At 43.0% G+C, this 21,820-nt stretch overlaps 1 protein-coding gene across 1 annotated transcript; it reads right to left on the bottom strand.

Moving 5' to 3' along the window:
- Positions 1-219: 219 nt before the first annotated feature.
- On the bottom strand, positions 220-20,077 carry ANXA5 (annexin A5). Its single transcript, XM_041482328.1, is given in 13 exon segments — positions 220-754; positions 1,781-1,903; positions 3,928-3,986; positions 4,435-4,530; positions 4,905-4,998; positions 7,355-7,411; positions 7,830-7,909; positions 8,833-8,923; positions 11,543-11,656; positions 12,022-12,116; positions 13,156-13,240; positions 19,720-19,762; positions 19,847-20,077. Coding segments are annotated over 12 exon segments (966 nt in total). The 5' UTR covers positions 19,729-19,762; positions 19,847-20,077; the 3' UTR covers positions 220-691.
- Positions 20,078-21,820: the final 1,743 nt, after the last annotated feature.

Genomic DNA, 21,820 nt, shown 5'->3' on the forward strand with positions numbered 1-21,820 from the left:
CCAATGTTTTGGTTTTCCAACTGTACTAGCCAACGGCATCACCACAGCACCCATATCCTAGGCTAGACATGAAAATGGAGAGCTGCAAAACCACATAGACACTTCAAAACCTCAATAATGGGAGGAAATATATACTAACAGTCTGAGGCAGTGAAATCATATCAAAGGGAAAATATATCAAAAACATGAAATTAGATTAAAAACCACATACAACTGTGATGAGAGGGGAAAAATTTATTGGTCCTTTAGATTTCCAATGATTGCTTGTAATATGTTCAGCAAATTCATTCCAATATTACATACAAAGGATTTCCTTGCTTGCCATGTTAGAACTAGCTTAACACTCAGTGGAAATGTAAGGAATAAAAAGCAAAAAAGGATAATCTTGAATTTATTGTGAAATACATTATTATTTTTTCCTATTCCAGCAAAACACCTGTAAAGAACTGGGTTCTGTGCTCAGCACCCACTTTCCATGAAGGTGACTCTCGCAGATCACAGAAGGCACTTGGTACTCCTGGAAGTTGGGACATGGGGACGAGGAGGGATAACAATGCGCTCCTTTTTACTAAGTGCAATCCTAGTATAAATTCAAGCAGCCACAAAGCATTAAGATACAAAACCTCAGGCAGACATGCTAATGAAGGGCTGCAAAGCTGGAGTACAAGGAGAGCTGCGTGTCCCCTGCCCGTCAGTCATCGTCCCCACCGCAGAGGAGCAGCAGCGCTTTCCTGTAGTCCCCGGACGTGTCTTTCTGTCAATGCAGCACAGCAGCACCGTGAGTCACCAGAGCAGCTGCCAAGGAGGGCCCCAGCCTGTCACACATTCATCCCACCCACAGGAAATCCACACAGATGACTCTCCACTCAGGAATGACACAAGGAAATTCTCTCTTACACGAGAGCTGTATTTACACAGACAGACTGCCAGAGACAAAAATCTCCAAAAGCTTTACTAGAAAACAGAGCTGCCCGTTGCACATTTGACACATTTGTCTGCAGGGGAAAGTCCAAAGGAGAAGCCCAAAGCAGCACCAAAAGCAACACACGGGCAAAGTACACCTGCCACTGCCCAGAAAGGCACCAGCTCTGCTCCCCGTAATCTGATATGAAATCCATATGGGCCTGGCAGACATTGCCAAAAAGAAATGCCACCCAGGCTAGTTGAGGGAGCATAATGTCAGGAATGACAATAGAAAAATAGTAAAAAAGCAGGACTTCCAGTATAAAACAAGAGGAAAAAATAAAAGTCTTTTGGCTTAACTTTGCAGCAACAGCTAGCTCCAGATTTCTTGCTGGCTCCTTCCCTTCCTGCTCCTTCCTATCCACTCAAAGGAAATTATGACTCACAGTGAAACCCTCTTCACTTGGAAATGTTGCAAAGGGAACCACACCACAACCCAAGATCTAAACTTCAACCTCATGGTAATTCAGACTCCAACCCCCAGTGTTATTTCTCTGGAGCCAGCACCCTCTCTGAAGTACTGCACAATAAGGAACCCAGACAAGAACAAGGAAATGATGCAGTAGCTAAATGTGGTGTATGAGTAATTGCCATTTCAGAAAACTACATCATCTGCCCTAGCAAACACTGGAAGTGTTCCTTTTCCATAGGAAGTGTCCCCCTCTTCAACAATGCCATGTCAAAACTGCAGAGGAACTCAATCTCAGAGTCCAGGTCACCCAGCTCTACCCACACCCATCCTCTGCCAAGAAAAACAACAGTGAAAACAGTGATCTCAATCACCCCATGTTCTCTGAGAACAGAAGAGTAATTTTACCTGAATCATCTGATACAATGATTTTGCAAAATTCTTTCTGAATTCTCGTCTAATATCCAGCAGATCAACTTCACTTCTTGAAACCATGACTCTGATCAGGGTCTCATCATCAGTGCCAGCCCCCTAAAGAGAAAAGATCAAATAACTTTCAAGTATCAGTCTGTTCTGGATAGATGCTGCAACAAAACATGAAATACGAACAACCATGGTACAACATGAAAGCAACAAGTGGCATCTCAAACCACTCCTGCCCTACAGTTCAGCTCCAAAACAGAGAATATATGGGACAATATCATGAAACATTCACACTGAAATGTGGGGAACAGAGGAGCTCTGATCCCTGGACCTCTATCAAGTGCCAGATGCTCAGGCCTCTTAGTTCATGTTTCATCTCAGGCTTCAACTGCAAATGCCCACATAAATTTACAAGACCCAAGTTCCAAGCTCACGCAGTAGCACAGCTGCTCACCACAATCAGAATCACGTGTAAATCCCCCCTGCAGAGCACCCTCAGGCTGCAGAACTGCAGTCAGTTCTGGAACTGGGCACCTCAGTCCCAGCAGTGACCAGTACAAAGCAACATCATACAGTAGGACACAGGCAGAGCAACTCATCCCACAAACTCTCCACCTGTTTGTTCATTGTGGGGGCAAAGCTTCACAAACCTTTTCCAACCACACAAACATGCCCCACTCTGTTCATCATGGTCAGTGCTTGAAACATTTCACCTTCCTGTGCAGGCCAAGGCCCTGACCCCTCTGCTCAGACAAGGCAGACTCCACACAAGCTGAAGCTGTACAAACTTTGATGTGCTGACCTGTGGATGCACCTCAGGGAAGGACTTGGCAGAGCCCCCACGGTCATCTTCAGCCTAATGTCCAGGGCCGCTCAATCCTTCTGGGTGCAATATTCTTGGATTACACCTAAAAGTGCCCTAAAGCTGCTCAAAAGTTATGCCATGAGTCCAGTGGTTTCTGAGGAATAAAAGCCAAGCTCTGCCATACCTAATCATGAAAGCCAACTCTGCCCAGTGAAGAACCTTGTTACACCTAACCAATAAATTAGAAGTACAAACTCCTCTGTCAAAGTAATAATTGACAAAAAAAGCTTTCCTATCTGAAGTGCTGAATTATTTTTATTTATATTAAAAAAAAAAGTGGGGGATCTCACCAGCACACATTGGTGAGGCTCCTCACAACAGCAGTGTGTAAGAATCTAAAGCCTACAGGAAAATTGCATTCTTTAAAAAATAATTGTTAAGAGAAAAGTAATCCTTCTCAGGCAGTTCAGCCTACTGATACAATACCTTATTTTTCACCTGAACCTTATTCTGCATTGGTATCCACAGAAGCAGTAAAGGACTTTTAAAAATTAAGCTATAAATTTGTCTCATCGCTAACTCTCAAGCTGTCACCTCATCTTCTGACAAACATAGTTCAGGGCTCTCCAGCAAGGGGAAGGGAGGAATTCCTCAGGGAAGTGGATAACTTGCCAACTTGCCTGAAAATAACAGAGTACCTGCCTCTGGTTTAATTAATATTACCCACTGGGAGTTAAAAATTACAGCTTTCCCTACTTATATCTTCCCATCCAGGAGAAGGTGAAACCAACAGAAACATGGATGCACTGCTAATGCAATATAAACATTTTATATTATATTTTATATTATAAAAATCTTTTGCAGCTGTTTAAACCTTTCCTTTCTCTGCTGAGTTTCTTCTGCTTCTGGATAGTAACCTAAGATGTGTTCCAAAGCTACCCAATGCCATCAGTAAATACTCATGTCCAAATCAAAGAGTACCAATTTGCACAATCTACAATTCTTTCCTTCGTCAGCACACCCACCACCTAGAGACGCTGGAGTTAAATCAGCTGGGAAGTGTCCAGGCACTTTCCAGTGTAGCAACACCAAATCAAAAAACAGCTGATGAGACTAAAAGGTCTGTGGTCTGACAAATCCACAAAGAACTCCAAGGAAACTAGGAATTGTTTGCATCCTCTCCCAGCCCTGCACTCCTTGAACCTTCTGCAGACACTTAGTGATACTGTCAGCATTTACAGTGGCAGAAGAAATTAAGAACAAGCTAAAGGGAGAGGAATCATAGCTGGAAGAGATGGAAAGTGACCTAGGGAAAACATTTACATACCTTCATGGAATAATACAGGGTTTCAGCAAAATAGGCAGGCACACTTCGGATGCATTTCACTGGAAAAGACAAATGATGGAATTATTGACTGCTATTAAATACAGGGCAATCTGATTGCCATGACAAGGTGTGTGTCACTGGGTTATTCTCTCCAGTGGTGTCACCTGGTCTGTTCCTCTGTTACAACTCTTTGGGTTCTGGGATTTAGAACATGCATTTATTTCTGATAGAGAGACTTTACTAGTCAAACTCTCCAACACTGTCCTAGATAAGCTGCCAGGAATACAGGTGAAGGCAGAGCTCTGTCTCAGCTCTGGCAGAAGTTCACATGACCAAACAGAATGCAGTTCACCACCTCTTCTCCAGACATAAAAATAGATCCCAGGTGATTGATTGCCTTCCTAAAGGAACCCTGTTTTCACACCAGCCTTTGTGACAACTGCAATTTCAGGAGGCCTGGGAGTAAGCAAAGGCAGCCTAGTGCTAGACATGCTAGGACTCAATTACCCACTGCCAGAAGAAGCTTCTCCAAATCACCAGAGGTCTCACGGTCAATGGTCTCTTCAATCTGGAAGCCAGAAATAGTCATGTACTTGTCAAACACTGCAAAACAAAGTGTGCTTGGTCAGGGAACATCCAACATTCCTGCCAGTGCCCCTTCATTCAGGAGAATGCCACCTGTGTGTTATCCACAGCTCAGGTGCTATTGGCCACTCACTGTCTTGTTCTGAGCACCAATTTCCCTTCAGATGCCCCCTGTACAGCCCCTCCCTGCACCTGGAAGGAACAGCTCCATGCATTATTCCCAATGGCCTAAACAGATTGGTAAAAGATACTTCTGGATGGGCAAGGAGGAGGGATAAAGGTATTCCCCCTCTATTATCAGCTCATAAAGTAGGCACCTTGATATGGGCTGAGCTTTTCCAGGCTGGATTTCAGGCAGAAGCTCTCAATCCCTTATTAACCACACTACCTACCCCTCCTCAAGTGGGAAACGCTGCGGGTTCCCAAGATAGTGATGAACTTTTCTTCATCCGTTCCCCATTTCAGCTCCCCAGCTCTGAACAAAACCTGTTACGAATTCAAGAGATCAAAACATCAGCATTTGTTTTGTGCCCACATAACCTGTTGAAAAGCTCCATTTGTCTTACTCTACAGAGCATTAAGTTGACTAACAAGCTATAGCTGGAGGGAAAAAAATGAAATTAAATTGCCAAGTACTGAATTTTAGAAATAAATGAAAAAAAAATCTGAAATTGACTGTGAAGGCATTCCCATAAGTAATGCAGCTTCAGGCCCTGAAACTGACTGTGCATAGTCCTCTTCATAAGGACTAAAGTTTGCTGAAACTGTGATAATACAGCAGATAAAAACTACTCACAGCGCTGCCTTTTCTGCCCTTTTTGCCCTTCCCTTTTTCAAACAGTAGCAAAAATTTGTTACATGATAGCTCTTCAACAGCAGAACCAGGACAACTTGGCGCAGGAGGAAGTTCTCCAAGAAGGAGGGGAAGATGGGTCTAGAAGCTCTCAGAAAGAGGATTTTCAGGCTGATAAATTCTTAGTTGTTTGAAACCAGATTTGAATCATGGTTTTAGCACATTTGTGGTTTTTCAGGCAAGTCTGTATTTGATGCAGACAAAGACCTGGATGCATTTTCAGCACCAGGAAAGTAAAGCACTTCAAAAAGTAGGAATGAGTAAGAGCCAGGAGAAAATGAGAAAGGAAAAGAAATTGTGCAAATGAAATAAGTTCTTTTTCCTGACAGTTGGAAAACTTTGCCTTTTTCCAAACTGTGTGCTAAGCACTCTGTAAGAAGAAAGGTTGTACATATTGCAGTATATATGATCTTTTTAATATTAATTGTACAGAATGAAAAAAAGGTGGAGAGGAAAAAGCTCAAGGGACTCAGTGCCAAGATATTTATTACAAACAACATATGCTAAGCCCTCCAATGAATACCAGCACTCTCCATCCAGTAGCAAATGAGAAGTCCCAGTACAGCATTTACAAAAATATCAGCAAAACATTGAGTTAGAGATACTAGAAGTTGCAAATAGAACTTGATGTCAGCTTTAAGTTTGTCACAAAAGCTCTTCCAAAAAGTCAGACTTTCTCCTTCAGGCAGTCTCAGAAAAGTCTTACAATTGCTTTGAATTAATATTTAATAATCGTAAACAAAAAATTTAAAAATCACCACTGAGCAAAAAGTTGGCTTTCTAATGTACCAAGTCCTTTCCAGAATATATGACTCAACATTGGGAAGCCAAAAATACTCCTACATCTGCACAGTCATGTACCTCAGTTCTGACCATCTGTACCTGGCAATAGCAATTAGAAAATGACTGAATCTGTTCCAGCTGTGTTGGGTGGTGAATGGAAAAGTCCATTGACTTGAGGTCCCAGCTCAAGTTAAATGTATGCAGCAAACCACAGAGGCCGTCTGGAAAACCAGGATCTTTTCAAGAGCTCGGTTTGGTGTCTCCTAAATCTAGCTGCTCATTTAAACCCAATTAAAGGGGCCAAAAGGAATCTGCCTGCCAGCACTTCACATGTTTCCTCAATTACACAGGCCCAGCCAAAAGCAAGAGTGAAAATTTCATGGAACAGTCTAGTTCACGATTCAAACGTTTGCCCCTCTAATTTTCCAGCTGTAGTTGTCACAGGAAATTAACTTTAACAGCAGAACAACAATGCTTTCTGCATTTAAGTGACAAAGGATAGGCCTGTACCAGTAAAATATATTTTGCCAATTTGTCTCTCCATCTCGTTGTGCTATCAGGAGAATGTTTTATTGATCTAATATTCTGTGTTTACTCTGTGTCACCTTGAACAATCCCTGTATTTCTTTCATCTCAACAATTTATGAGAGAAAAATGCCTCATGCAGAGTTGTCTGAAATAACTGAGAAGAAACATGTATTAAATGAGTTGTAATCAAATTGCTGAAATATCAGCCATCACTCCAACAAAGCGAATGGCACCCAGCAAGAGACGGGTAAGGAGACCAATTAACTGCTGGCATTCCTTTCCATCCAGAGCACAGGGTTAGGGAGCAGTCATAGACAAGGGATTAAATTCAGAGTGAAGTCCAAGTCAGGTATTAAGGAATGAACTGTTAACATCTGAGTTTTCTAGCAGTGGGTCCCTCAGCATCACCAAGGCTCAGCCTCTCTTCCAATGACCTATTCATTGTTTTATTCAGGTCCCTCATCAATTAATAAGCAAAACTGAAGTGCAAAAGTGCACAAAATTTTGATTCCAGTATTTCAGGTTTTGACACTTCTTTTGTCCAGAACATACAAAAGCACATGAAAATATATAAGAAAAACAGAGAACCTTCACTATCACTTTCACATTTGAATTCCAGCTGTTTGCCATCTTTGTGAGATAACTCAAAATACCCCAAACCCTGAGTCAGTCACCCACCTGAGCATCCTGCTCAACAAGAGCCTCATCAACTCCAACATCAGGATCTCTGTTCGCCTAAACAGAAATTCAGAAGTTGTTACACTCAAGAATAAGCAGGTAAGTCAAAAAGCCTTTATCTGTTATAGTGAGCCTGTAAGTTACTGTGACAAGTCACCTCCTAATGCATCTTTTCCAAAACCACCTTGTTTTTCCCTTTTGCTTGCATGTGTCTGTATGAAATAAGGGTCCTCTTCCCCTTTTGCCCTCAAAACCCCCCGTAGCAGCACCTGCTACACCCATGGGCATCACAGAAGTGTTTTGCTTCAGTGATATGGAAATGACTCAGAAGAGAGCTGACCCTGAACGTCAGAGGAAGTGCCTCAGCTCCAGAGGCAGTCCTGCCTAGCACCGGGCCCATCCCGAACCCAGCTTAGTAAGCAGGAAGTGCTAAGTGCACCTAGGAGTGAAAGCCATCCCACACCACCACACCAACCTGCAGCAGCACCACCAGCAGCCTCTGGAAATGGCCTGATGTTTCCCCTGTGATTTTATCCTACAGGTCAGCTTCATACTCTGCAACAGAGCAACATTCACTCAACACCTTGCAGGCCCCCTCGCTCTTTTGAGGGGAGAGCAAGAAAAGGCAAAAAGTCCACTTGATTCACAATTTGTAGAATCGTCTATCAGAAACATCTTTAACACTCAGGACATATTCTGCTTTCACTTACATAACACTAAAAATGGAAAATAGAGCACCTCACACCTCATGTCAGGAACAGATTACACACAATATTTTGAAGTACAAGGTGACATACATGGATTCAGCTCCCTAAGGAACTAAAGAGGATACAGACATGGAGTCATGCTAAAATATGTCAGTCTCACTGTACAAAAACCATGAGCCCAGAAAAGTTTACTACTAATACATTTTTTCCCTAGAGACTCTGTATTTGGGCTCAAAATTTGTTAAAACATGATAATTTGTGTGGCAGGAATCTACACAGAGCTAAAAGAAATCTGTTGAATTAAACATTGCCCTGAAAAACAAGCCCACAATCACAGAGTAAAAGCATCTACTCCTGTGGGCAGCCAAAAGCTGAATCTGCTGTACCATAAGTGCACTTGAACACAACATAGAGCAAAAGGCAAAAAAACCCCCACACTTGTTTTTTAATGTAATCTGTTTTCTTGTTTCCAACTACTAAAAATTGCCTTTCAGTCAAAGGGATGAAAATAATGGGTGGAGGAAATAAATACCAAAGAACTCTAACTATAAAGCACGAAGCACCACAAACTGCAGTAATAACCCTGAAATAAAAACCATTTCAATTTACAATTCAAATTCTAGTTCCTTTCAACATGAAGTTATGCAACACAGCAGAAAGAATTCCCTCATGTTGGACACATTCATCAGTTCAGGCACAGACCTTACTTGAAAGATGAGCTAAAATAATATTAAAGGAACTGAACAGAGACCCTTTTATACAGAAAATTACCTTGCTGATAAACCTGTTTAATATTCTGCACTTCTGCAGGTGTTCTGGAGGCAAGAATTTCAGTCAACACTTTCTCATTGGTTCCTGCTCCCTGCAGGGGTGCAAGTACGAATCAGTTGATCGAATAACAAAATGACAACAAGAAATCCCTTTGACAATCAAAACCAAGCACATACTTATATATTTGGATCAAATAAAAAAAATATTTTCTCTGATATACTGTGGGGGTTTTGAAGACAATTTGTTCCAGTTTATCTTGACTGTTTTTAAAACCAACCCAACAATTCATAAAACCCCAGTGCTGCAGGACTCAGAGGGGTCCTTTCACACCCAAGCACAGCCAGGTGTGCCTCGTGTCACAGCACGTGTCACAGCTGAGATGGCCACAACACACAGAGTGTCCCCACAGAATTCCAGAAGGCTTCAACCCACACAGAGTAACATCCTGCCACTTCAGAAGGCTGCAAGCATCTGTCCTTCTTGTTCTTTAGCCCAACCATTTATCCTGCTCATGTTCCTGCACTGCCCCTATGTGTCCTTTGTTCCCTTTGGTGGTTGGTCAGTGCCCCTGGGCACTCCATGGCTCATTGCTGTCAGTGCTGCTCCCTGCTCCTCACAGCTGTGCCCACTGGGGATGAGGCTCAGCCCCACTCCCAACCACCACAAACTGTGTGCCTACACCTCAGTTCCTTGCTATTACAATCAAGGACATCAAGAGAAGTGAGTGGAGTAAGTTTGCATCTTAGCTCTAATTCATACAGTGTCTGTCACCAGCCAGGACAGATGAGCACAGAGCCACCCAGCACAGATCTGCAGCCTGCTGTGAACTGTACTGTTAAACAAACCCCTTCTTCCACTGGAAACAATTTACAACAGAATTGCTAACTCAGATAGTTCCAGCAGTTCTGCAGTTCTTAATGACATCAGAACCAACAGCCACTCTTTCACTTTTACAAGGACAGAACTTAGAAAAGCCAGGCCAGTATCCTGTTGCAACAAGTCTAATCCTTTGTTTGCAAGAATAATCCACTGCTCTTTTACACATACAAAGGAGTCATTTCACAAAAGCAACACTGAAATGCAATACTGAGCATTTTTTTGCTTCAGCACGTTATTTACAACCTTTTTTGTAAGGAAAACATTGAATACTAAACACGTACTAAGATATGCAACTGCACACAAAGCTATCCAGAATACAAACCTGCCAGCTTACAGGCAATCACTTCCAAAATGCAGATGACTTCATGAACATGCCTACTCAACAAGGAAGGCAGGCACAGTTAAACTCACTCTAATTCAAGCAGCAGCAGTGAACATTGATGGGACAGCCTTCAGGACAGAGTCAGTGCCCTCAGCAGAGTTACCTTGCAGTGAAGTCCCAGTGATCACTTCTGCTTTACTGCTACCCCCCTTGGCTGAACTGCAGCCAGTACTGACATCCTTTCCTGTGCAAACACATTCTCTAAAATTCCATAGTCTTGAGTTTAACACCTTTTATTTTTTCAAGTGACAAGAACAAAACCACTCTTGTTTCACTATCTCTGCTTTCCCTCCTACACCCATCTGTTCTGTGATTTCCTCATTGATTTTAGGAGTCAGTCTTTGATTCCTAAATCAATAAGAGGAGCTTGGGAATGCCATTTTTTTTATTAATCAACAAGGCCTTTATCAGTTGCTCTGTCAGGTACCACCGTCCCTTCCCCCAATGCACATAAAGGCCTTATAGAAAACCTCCAGGAATGAAGTTTCTGTTCCCTGAGGGACTATTTGCTGGGACACAGGTGCATGAGCACTTGCTTCCACAGTTGACTAAAGCCTACATATTAACCAGCTGCTCATCCAGGATCTTGGGAGTTTGCATGGAAGTGTCATCCCACAAAGCACTACCTCACACTAGAGTCAAGTTCAGTGTCGTCTATTTTAATCAATACTGTAAATAGACCAGGGACATCCAATTCCTGAAATTCCACAGATGTGACAGAGGCAGAAAAAAAGAGCACACAGAAGCGACACTGAAACTATACACATCCACATTGTAAATTGTTTCTTTACCTGGCCTGCCCAGAAAGGCACTAAATGCACTCACTAAAGAGAAAATTTAGAAGGGTAACACTGACAGGCCCATCAATTATTCCCTCTGTGTTACTGAAGGCAGTTTTTTAGAGGTCATTCAATACTACAGACAATACCTGCTCATAATTTTGGTGGACACCAGTATACACAAGCTCATTAATTGTGGACTTGCACTGCAATCCATCAGGGGTAACATACTCTGTAGCTTAAATAACAGTCAAGAACAAACAAAGAGCACCACACTGCTGTTAAATGCTCCAAACTAATTTTCATACAGGTGTATAGCTATAAAACCTTGGCTGCTCACAGCAGAAAAATCCATAGCCCTCTGGACTTCAGCACTGCACTTGAACAGCAAAAAGAATGTGAAAGCAACTGCACATCTACTCATAGGATTTAAACCAGAAGGAACAACTCCTATGCTGTGTAGATTTCTAAACTGCCTCTGAGTTAAGATGAAAAAAAACCCAGACAAAACTATGGCACAGGCAACAGTCAGCACAACTTGGCTATTTTTTTTAAGCCTACTTCTATTAGCACTCCCTTTAGCAACCAAAGCTCATTCCTGAAAAAAAAAAAAAAATCAACCAAAAGCACCAATCGTTTAATGTAACACATTAATTCTCCCTCCTCTTACCTTGATAGCATGCTTGAGTGCATGAGCATCAAAAATATATGCTGGTCTCATCAGAGACACCATCAAGGTTTCAAACTTGCCAGTAAGTTCTGATTTCAGGTCATCCACAAGATCCTAGTGCAGAAAAAACAGTGCTGTGATGAACAAGGACTAAGCATTTTAAAAGGAGGCACACAATCTGCAAGCTGAAAGACTCTGGAGACACAACAAAAAAGACAAGGGACACCTCTCTTGTTTTAATTGGTACCTCAGTTGAAACAAATAAGGCAGGAGAAAAGGATGAACAGGCATTTGGAAAACCTGAAACATATTGTGATTTTTTTAGGATAAGGCAGGGTGGAGGAGAGAGAGACAAAAGCAAAAGTAGATTTTCTTGCAAGGGATGTTTTACTGGGACTATGGTGAATGTGCCTCGTATTTTAAAGTAATCGTTGTAAGCCAGAACCAGCTCATTTCCAGAGGTATTTTTTTCTTCTTACCCTGCCAAATAATGTTTTAAAGGCAGAAGCTATTTCTTGACGCTGAGCATTGTTTCTGGTGGTGAGGATCGTCAGCACAGCTTCTTCATCAGTCCCTGAAGTTAGAAAGAACAAGTTACAAACACACTGTGAAAAATAAACTGCAGTGGCCCAAACTCGAAAGGCAGTGAAAGATGCTTTGACAACAACAGCCTACTGGCAAACAGCAGAAGCATTTAAAATAACAAATGTCACCCTACCCCAAGCTGAGCCACCAAGTTTGGGGCAAAAACACGACTGGAGGACTTAACATGTTGTTTGTTCTCTATCAGTGCTCTGATCCAGACTCTGCTTCAAGCACCAGCTATAACATTTAGTCAGTCTGTTTTCCACAGAAAGGTCTTGCCTTTGGGCTCACCAACAAATTGCCAACTCCCAGCAAAACTCAGTCCAGCAATCCCAAATACCCAAGAAGGCAGCAGTGTGGAGCTATGACCCATTTTATAAACAAAGCATGCAAGGTAGGTCCTCCCAGCATAGCATCTTCCCAGCCCTACTGAGTTTGCCTGTAGGCTGTGGTGTATCACACATCACTCCTTCCCTTCCTTCTGCTTCCTTCCACTTCAGAGAAAATGGCAAATCAGGGCTTGTTCTCCCAGGAAATTTTGGGGCAGAAAGCTCCAGTGTGGGTTTACAGACCACTTCTTAGTCTGCATTCACACTGTGTACTTGCATTCCTTGCCCCAGTAACTGCACTATGCTCACACATTTCCAGGGCCAGGAGGCTGCTGCAGATTTTCTGTGCAGAGCTCCTGCCATGCTGCTGTAATTCTCCACAGCTGTCCCTGTAAATCCAGAGCTACTGCTCTGTAAAACTTTAGTGTGCCCAGAACAGCACGTGGAACATCCATTTCTTAATGGGGAATGTGCAAACCCCTTCCTTTTTCCCTCATGCTAACCCAAAAATAAACATCCTTGAAAGCTGCACAGTCATAACCGGGACACGCCCAGACCAGTGAGGTCCTGGGGCTGTCGTTCCATGGCTTGTAGACACACGCCCTACTTTCATCTACTGAGATGAAAAAGTAGATCAGAAAGGATGTTTGCAAAGGAGAAAGAGCCTCTTCTTTCCTGTAAAATAAAAATTATCCTTACCCAATCCCTTCATGGCCTTACGAAGGGCTTCTGCATCAGCTCTGGCATCAAAAGGAGCAAAGGCTGTCACGGTGCCTCTTGTGTACTGGGGGGGAAAAAGGGGTCAGAAAGAGAGGGGAAAAGCCATGAAATAGAATATTGCATCTTTCAGTTCATACATGAGCTCAGGCTAAGTTTGAATTCACAATCCAAAAGCTGACTGTCTTTTTCTTGCAATTGTCTGGCTAAAGAGCAGTCTGTGGGTGTTTAAATACGGCTTACTCCAGAGGCACTACTATGGCTTTCTTTAGCAGTGCAGCTAAATTTGGCTATGTTTATGTACCAATTCTGCAAACTACTGCTATCTCCAACACTGGCACCTGAATGCAGGGAAATGACTAAGAATTTACCATTTGCTAAAGTAAATTGAAAAATTAATTGCACAAATCATGTATGCTAGGCAAATGGCACAAAGATACACATGGAAATAAGAACTTCTCCTCAAGAAAACCCTACTGGAACTCTCAAAGCAGTACCACAATGATTTTTTCCACCACGCTGCAACCCACTGAACTCTACAACGGCTTTCAATTTTTCATCATAATGCTTTTGACATGAGCAACTTCTTAAAAAGTGATTCAGCTACCTGAGTTCACAGGTAAAAAAAAAAAAATTCAAACATAAGGTAAGAGATAGTTCATCCAAACACAAAAACAATTCCACTAAGTTTCCATGGAACATGGCTCTTCAGGGAATTTCTCTTTGGATTAAACACAAAAGGACATTCATCATCTCTGTGGAAAAGTTTTGCCTTTATTTAAAGAGGATAGCTCAAGAACCTGTATGTGTTTAGCACAGTAGTTAATTAACTATGGAAGTGGCCAAAAGGGGAAATAGCCGGGTTTGGGGCACAGGAAGGTGCTTCCAACAGCTGAAGAGGGAAAATTTCCTGTAAGCACTGCCATAAAAACGTAGCAATCAGAAAAGGCAGGGCGTTTTTCCACTCTCAAGAAAGAGCACGATAGCAAGTGCCAAGACACCTACTGAGATTGGCACCAGATTACTCCAGGGGCAGCACAGTCATCTGGCCTTCCCTGGAGTTAGGAATTTCAGCCACTCCGGTCTCCAGTCAATGCATTCAGAGACAGGTCAGCCAAAAGGGCAGGGAGGAAAGAGCAGTAACCAGAAACTGCCCCAGGGCTCCCGTGTGCTCCTGCCAGCAGAGACTCTCCACGGCTCCCACTGCAGCAGCCGCCAAGAGTCAGGTTCACTTCTCACATTCTGACAGATCAGAACAAAAGCGTCACAGTGTTAAATGGCAACAACAAATTTCTTTTTGGCAAATGGTTTTCAATAGCCAGGATAGCTCAGAGGCATGACAATCCCACTGGAACACTCTGCTTGTCCCAATACAAGCCATTTTTTTCAGATAGCACCTTTGAATATATTTATTGTCATCTTCCTAGCTAATACCAAAGGCTACCATGAAAGAAATCTCAAGGATTTGGGTCTCACTTTTATGAACTGAATTTAATTTGGTAAAACAGAAAAAGACTGAAAAGCCTTTCCCTCCTTCTCCTCCCTTACTACCACTTCAGCCAGTGTGGGGATATTTGTTTTATTTTTGTTCCATATAATCTCAACATAATTAATATTACACAAGTACCACAATTCTCCTTTGGCAATGACCAATGTAAACAAATACCAGAGGAAGCAGATATTGATCTTTTCTTATCTTGTTAGAAGCAAATGGAATTCCCCTTCACAATTCCTAAGCCTTGTGACAACAGCCCAACATTCCTGTGTGGCTGTTATAGACAAAGCATGTGTGAACACTAAATGCCAGATGAAATCTCTCTGCATGGCACTTCATTTTTATTAATAACAGGAATCCTTCAAAACTCTCATTTTCAAAGCACTGCATAGAAAGCCTGGGCATGCACTAAGCTTGATGAGCAGTTCCTGAAAATCTGGTGCAGCTGAATTCTAAGACTTTTCCTGATGTCTGAGCACCGTTTGCATTTCAGGCATTCCCTTGTGGCACTCAGTGGATTTTGACTCCCCACCTGCCCCAACCACCCTCCACCAGAACCTGAGCCACACATGCCTTTAGGAGCCACATGTGGGCAGATGTGACACTCACAACAGCTGGCCCAGTACTGGAAAAGAGTGAAGCCATCCCTAACTTCACATCAGAGCCCAACTCAACCTGAGTGCTTTTTAGAGTACTGCAGTGTGGCCTGACAATTGGGATACAGCAGGGAATACTCCAGCACACTGTGTTCAACAACCACAAATCCATCTAAAACACTCCACTATTCAAAAGTGCCCTTTTTAGTTATTCCAGTTCAGATCTCTCATTTGTGAAATACATGGACAAGAGCAGAAAGCTCTACAGCAGTAAGATACTCAGTCCATGGAAAAGCTGTCTCCCCCTTCCCAAACATGACACATTTTGGCCACATAAAGAGAGGGCAACACCTCTTCTGAACCACCATCACAGCCTGGCCCAAACTTGCTGTCACAGCAAATCTGAAAAGGAGCTATGAACCAGACAAACTTCATTATTTATTTACCTCTATGAAAAGATAGCTTATCTTTAGTATCACTACAAACATTCCTTGTTGTTTAAGTAACCAGATACACAGTAACACTACATAGGTCCTCATAGGTCCTTTTTTCTTTGGATAGTAAACTCCCCACCCAGTAGCACCCAAAGCTCATCAATGAAAAAGACAAACAGTCATTGATATAAATCCTTTTACAATCTGGAGTTATCCTTTACTCAATCACCACATCTTACACCTGCCAGTAAAATATAAAGAGAAGCACAACACAAAAAAACTCAATACAAAGTGTATCACAAGATTATAACACCCCAAACCTACACACATTCTTTTCTGTCTACGTTCCCCAATACAGTGATTGTTGTTAAGGAGTCATGTGTACTGCAAATGAAATTTGTGATCACACACTAGAAATAAACAGCGGCTTTCATTTTCTCCAGACACTTTCCAATGAGACCAATGAAGCTCCTAGAAACACAAAATTAACATGAAAAGGCAGAGGGAAAAATATAAATACTACGAAGCAAGAGATAATATTGCTTTAGAATTTATGCCCCTCCAAATGAGAAAATTCACATTCTCTGGTATTTTTGTCCAATTCTATGCTAGCAAAGGTTTCCAGGAGAAGATAAAACCTCAGGTGAAATGTTTTCTAACTAGCACCTCAAAGGGAATGTCTCCCAAGAGACAATTTAGCATCACAAACTAATAGCGCCACATATCCTGGCAACAGTAACAATAGCCACTTAGTGAGGTTCCTTTTCATTTTCCTCACCAAGACACAAAATATTTCCCACCCACAAGCCCCTGTGTTTAGCCACTGTTAAATGCAGAGCATTGATATCAGCAAACAACAGAGCATACTTGAACTGAGACTCCTTCCCCACTATCACAGCTCTGTACCACATACAGCAACTTCTCAGAGTTGCACAGATGAAGAGCACCCGCTTTGCTTGCGGCAACAGAAGCAGTGTCTCAAAAATTTGCTGCTGGAAAACCCAGTATTTAGTGTGAAGAAGGTGCTGTGAGACTTTTTGGTTTGTTTTTTTTAAGCAGCCATTTGTTTACAAGATGGCACAGGAAAACTGTGGAGTGCTAAGATTGGAAATGGAGAATCTTTACCAGCAAAGAGAGAAGGTATGCTATTTCCAGCAGAGGAGAGCCCTCAAGGTCATGTGCTTGAATAAATGATAGACTGCTGTAAGATGTCTTACACAAGGCCCACCTTGCAGATAAACACAACACAGTGTTCACTGCTGACCCGAAAGCCTTCAGAGCCATTGGAGCCCACACAGAGATGCCAGTTCATACTGTGGTCTAAAACTAACATGACATAAGAAATATGTAATTACTTCCTGACATTTCAAGGGCAGTACAGTGCAAATGGCATCATGAGTGGATGGATACAGGGGCAGAGCTGATGCAAATGCAAAACTAAAAAGACTTCTCTGCAAAACACCTCGCCAAGTTTAACAGTGTTTCAGACCGTCAGCTTAAACAGGAGGAGCAAGCTCAGGACAGCAGACTACTCACATCTGCCCCACTAAATTTAAACTGTTGAGAAAAAACAATTACACAACATCTGTGGTGAACTCTGAGTCAGTACACCACAGAGATATCAAAGACAGGGAGGAGGGATGGAAAAAAAAGAAAGAGGGGGTGAGAGAGAAGAAGAGCAAGCAGCAGCCACATAGGAACCAATGCACAGACATTTGAGAAACCCATCCTCACGAGTAACCGCAACAGAGCCAGAGGGGGCTGCTCAGAGCCCAATTCTGAAGGAATGTTTGTACTTTGGAATGTGAGACAGTCTTCTGGAACACTATGGAGCTGGCAATACTATCCCTGTGCTCGGAGTCACACGTGCACATTGGCAAACAGGAACTCCAGATATAGTGCAGAGCAGCCACACCTTCAGCAGCAGCAAGAGATCCTTTCCCGGCAGTTTACAAATGGACACACCAAATAGTCCCAAAGTTTTATTCAGGAAAAAAATTAGGAGTAGCAGACCAAAACAGATCAGCCCACAGCACCTGCTGCTTTCTTTCCAGATTTCTGTGCCAGCAAGCACAGAGAAGCAGCTCACAGCCTGTTCACTGAGCAGGAGGAGATGGTGCCCTGTGCATTGCTGCAGTAACAAAGACCACTGCACACACAGCTGGGAGAGAAAGGGCAGCTTGTCAGGGCAGCAGTGCTCCCTCAAAGAAAGCAGATAAACAGGCAGGGAGAGACCAGCCTGAGCAGCACATGCTGTAGTTTTCCTGCAAAATGAATGAACCTTTCTATTCTGGACAGTGAACACACAAAGTTCCTCAGGCCTTTGGGCAAAGGAAAAAAAAGGCTTCACAGAACTGGGCAAGGACAGGTAGTTCAGTGACCAAGACTCCAAATATAACTTACTTTCTTCAAAGGTTTTATTCTTCAGTCATGTACCTAGGCTAAATTGAACTCCAGTACACTGTGCTGTGCAGCCTTTGTGAACTCTGCAGCTTCAGCTGCACACAAGGAGTTTTTGTCAGTCAGCATTTCATGGGCATTTTCACTCTTACCTCCATTTCATAATGCATCATATAGAACAGACAGCTCTCATGAGAAGTGAAGCTTCTTCAACTTTGCTTTTTTATTTTCTTAAAGTAAGTTACAGGCTACAATGCTTTAACACTCCTGGTCTTTTGTGGCTGCCTAACTGCACAGGCAAAGAATACTACTTACATGGAAAGCAGCCCTCTGAATGTGGAAAATTGGAGAACAAGGCCTCCCTAATAAAAACCATCATTGTTCCACTGACTTCCACCTACCAACACCCACCACAGATAAAAAGCCATCCCCAAGTGTCACCTTAGGCAGTAGAAAACTTACTACCTGAAGCCAAGAGTAAACGGCTTGCACTAGTGAAGAATGAAACATTCTTGTTAAGAAGATGAACGAAAATTTGTCTCTGTGGGGCAGACAAGAATACTGTCAATTTCCATGCTTTTACTAAAAGGAAGTTACCCTTAAGCCTATAAGCAATGCTATATATACTGTAATAAAAGGCTTATTGTCCAAGTATATCCCTGTGGCCAGGTGTCCCGCATTGGCATGGGTAAGGGCTCCTGTTCTCCTAACATGCATCATACAATCCCGATGTTTAGAGAAAGAAAAATCCCTTCTTTGTCACTCAAAAGAAAACCCCCAAAAAAACCCACAACTTCAAGAATTTAGAAAAATACTATTAAAAACTTTTTTTCTTTAAAAGAAGTTCCCTTTCTTTTATAACTAAATCCAGACTTAATATCAGTAAATATTAACAAGGGGATTAAAACTACTAATCACTCCACTCATTAAGTGCAATTATTCTGACCTTTGTGAAAACCCTAACAGACTCTGATTACTTTCACTTCCTACAGCAGTACAAACCCCATAAAGCCATTACAAACCCCTACAAATAAGCCATTAAATTCCTATTTTACTTTTCAGAGTGTATGCATTTGGTGCAATTACAGAAACAAATGCTGGAGTCCGTTTCATTTTTCAGACCTTCATCCAGGCTCAAACCACAGCAAGCAAAGGGCAGCAAAACAAAGTCCCCAAACGAAGAACTGCACTATAGACCCAAGGCTCCCAGAAAAAATCATGTTGGCTATGGGAAAACTGGGAATGGAAACACCGAGCCCTGAGCCCCCACTAAGCACTGCCAAGGCGATATTTTTTTTTCTCCTTCCTTTCAGTAGAAGGAGTCTCCACCCATGCGCAATATAAATACAGGGTACCGAAAACTTGGCCAAATTAGTGGAAACTAGTGGAAAAAAGGAGAAGGAAAAAAAAAAAAAAAAAAGTTGTGCTTGACGTGTCCCTCACATGATCCCCGTCCCCCTCCCGTCCGCGTCCGCCCCAGCCTGGGGATGGTCTGGCTTGGGGGAGCCCGAAAAGAAATCGGTGAGGAGTGAAAACAAGGAGAAGGATAATTCGAGGATGCCCCCAGGAACGGCCGGGCACGGGCCGTCGGGCCGTGTCCTCCCGGAGCCGCCTTCCTCACCTTCGCCATCTCTGGGATCCTCCGGGTGGGGCCGAGTCCGAGTCTGCAAAGAGAGATGCGACAGTGAGGGACAGCGAGGAGGAGAAAGCGACAGCGCCCGCCCGCCTCGGCTGCCCGCGCCCCTCACCTCCCGCAGAACCGCCCTGAGCCACCAGGAGCACCGAGTGAGGCACCAAGCGGGGCAGGAGCGAAGAGGGAGGAGGTCCCGCTGCGGCCCCGCCGCTCTTGCCTCACCCGGGGGCCGGGCCAGCCCCACCCGGGGCGGGCAGCGAGCCTCGGCCGCCTCCCGGGGCCGCCTGCAGGCCGGGCACCGCGGGCCACGTCCCGGCTTTCTCCTCCATCCCTGCCGTGCCCGGGAGGGTGGCATTAGTGCTTTGTTTCTTAGCGTCGTGAACCTTTTAAAAGAAAAATTACATTTGCCGATAGACAGCCTCCAGCAGGTGCTCAAGCGCCCTCCGGATGAAGTCTGTATAAAATCGGTTCCCATGAATCTGAAAGGGATCCTACTCCAGCACTAAAGGGCACGTCTGAACTGAATTCGGGAAAAAGCAGACATTTCATCAGCTGACCTAGCCTGGCTTCCAAGTAAGCCAGGTTAGCACAACAAGCACAGTGTTGAACAGAATGTTTGGGCTCTGGTTCTAGACTATCAGAAATTGCAAGCATTTCAGGCAACAAAACTTATTACTTCTTGTCTTCCAGCAGGACCACTTCCCTGGCCCAGGAATAGGGAAGATCTATCCAGTTTAGGACAGCAAGGAGGATGCAGTCTGCATGGCTACTCAGGAGCTGCCCCATCTAGGCTGCAGACAGACTCACTCCCTCAGCCACACAGCCTTGAGTCAGAAGAAAGGAAAAGTGACTGCAATGCAAATGGAATTCACTGTCTCTGCCAAAATAAAACATGAACATAATCCTGCTGTGTGAGCATTTTAACATGTAACAGCCACTTCTGTCTGCAAGTAAGTTGCATTTACCTCACAAAAGGCAAGAGAAACATAGATCATTATGTATATTTAAATATTTTGCGCAGCATTTCTTGTTGCCCCAGCAGTGCGCATACAGTTCAGCAAAAACACAGGATCCACCCATCTGGCTTCATCTGCAGGACCGAGGAACAAACTGTTTTGCTAAAATGTCCTGATTTACTCTGATTTAAATCTAATCCATTGAAGTGGCATTCCACACATGCCCAAAGATACATGAAGGGAATAGAGAGCTGCTCATAGCATGCATGTGAAAATGCACATATGGATTAGATGTAGAATCACAATATTAAAGAAAACATTCTAGAGTACTGTTCAAAAAAAAGCAGTTGATATTCAAACCAGTTACTTTTAATTTAAGCACAACCTTGCTTGAACATCTACACCTTTTGGCAAAATTAAGTCTTTTTCTCCTACATCATACCCAGAGAAGACACAGGCCACACTGGATCATGCTTCAAGCTTACCATCTAGAGAGTGCAGACATAAGGAAATGCAGTGAGAGCTAAATCCACTCTGTTTAACATACTCCAAAATTCTGTCAATCAGAATGAGGCACATGAACATTGTAGTAAAGGCTCTTTGAGTGCCACATGGAAGTCAAACCTCATTAGTCAACCAGATGTGTGATAAAGAAAAAAATTTGGGTGATGCAGAAACCTAAAAAAAGCTGTATCAGTATCATGTGAACAATTAATGAGACTCTAGTAACTAATAAATCTGTAATCATCAGTTAGAAATATGTTACTAGAATCTCTACTACAGTAAATGTCACACAAAGGTCAGTAAGTTACTTTCCTTAACACAAAAATATCTATTAAACTTCACAAATAAAAAAAAACCCTTGCATAACTTGGAAAATGTGTCTGTTTGTCTGACAAATTATTTAGCAGTTAGCATAGGACCACCTGGAATGCATCTGCTCTACCTCCCTCCCTTGCTATAGCAAGCCCATCCCAGTGCCACAATCCAAGGTTTGAATCCTTGGCTCCCTGAAATGCCAGGTATGGTTTAACCCAGGCATGATGACACACAATTCCTGCTATGCTAAAAAATCTGTTCCAAGTAGGTCATGTGTATAATAGCACATTAAGAGGCAATGTGGGGGACAGCTT

This window comes from Pyrgilauda ruficollis, unplaced genomic scaffold (genome assembly GCF_017590135.1).
Source record: "Pyrgilauda ruficollis isolate IOZ18807 unplaced genomic scaffold, ASM1759013v1 scaffold58, whole genome shotgun sequence".
Lineage (NCBI taxonomy): Eukaryota > Metazoa > Chordata > Aves > Passeriformes > Passeridae > Pyrgilauda > Pyrgilauda ruficollis.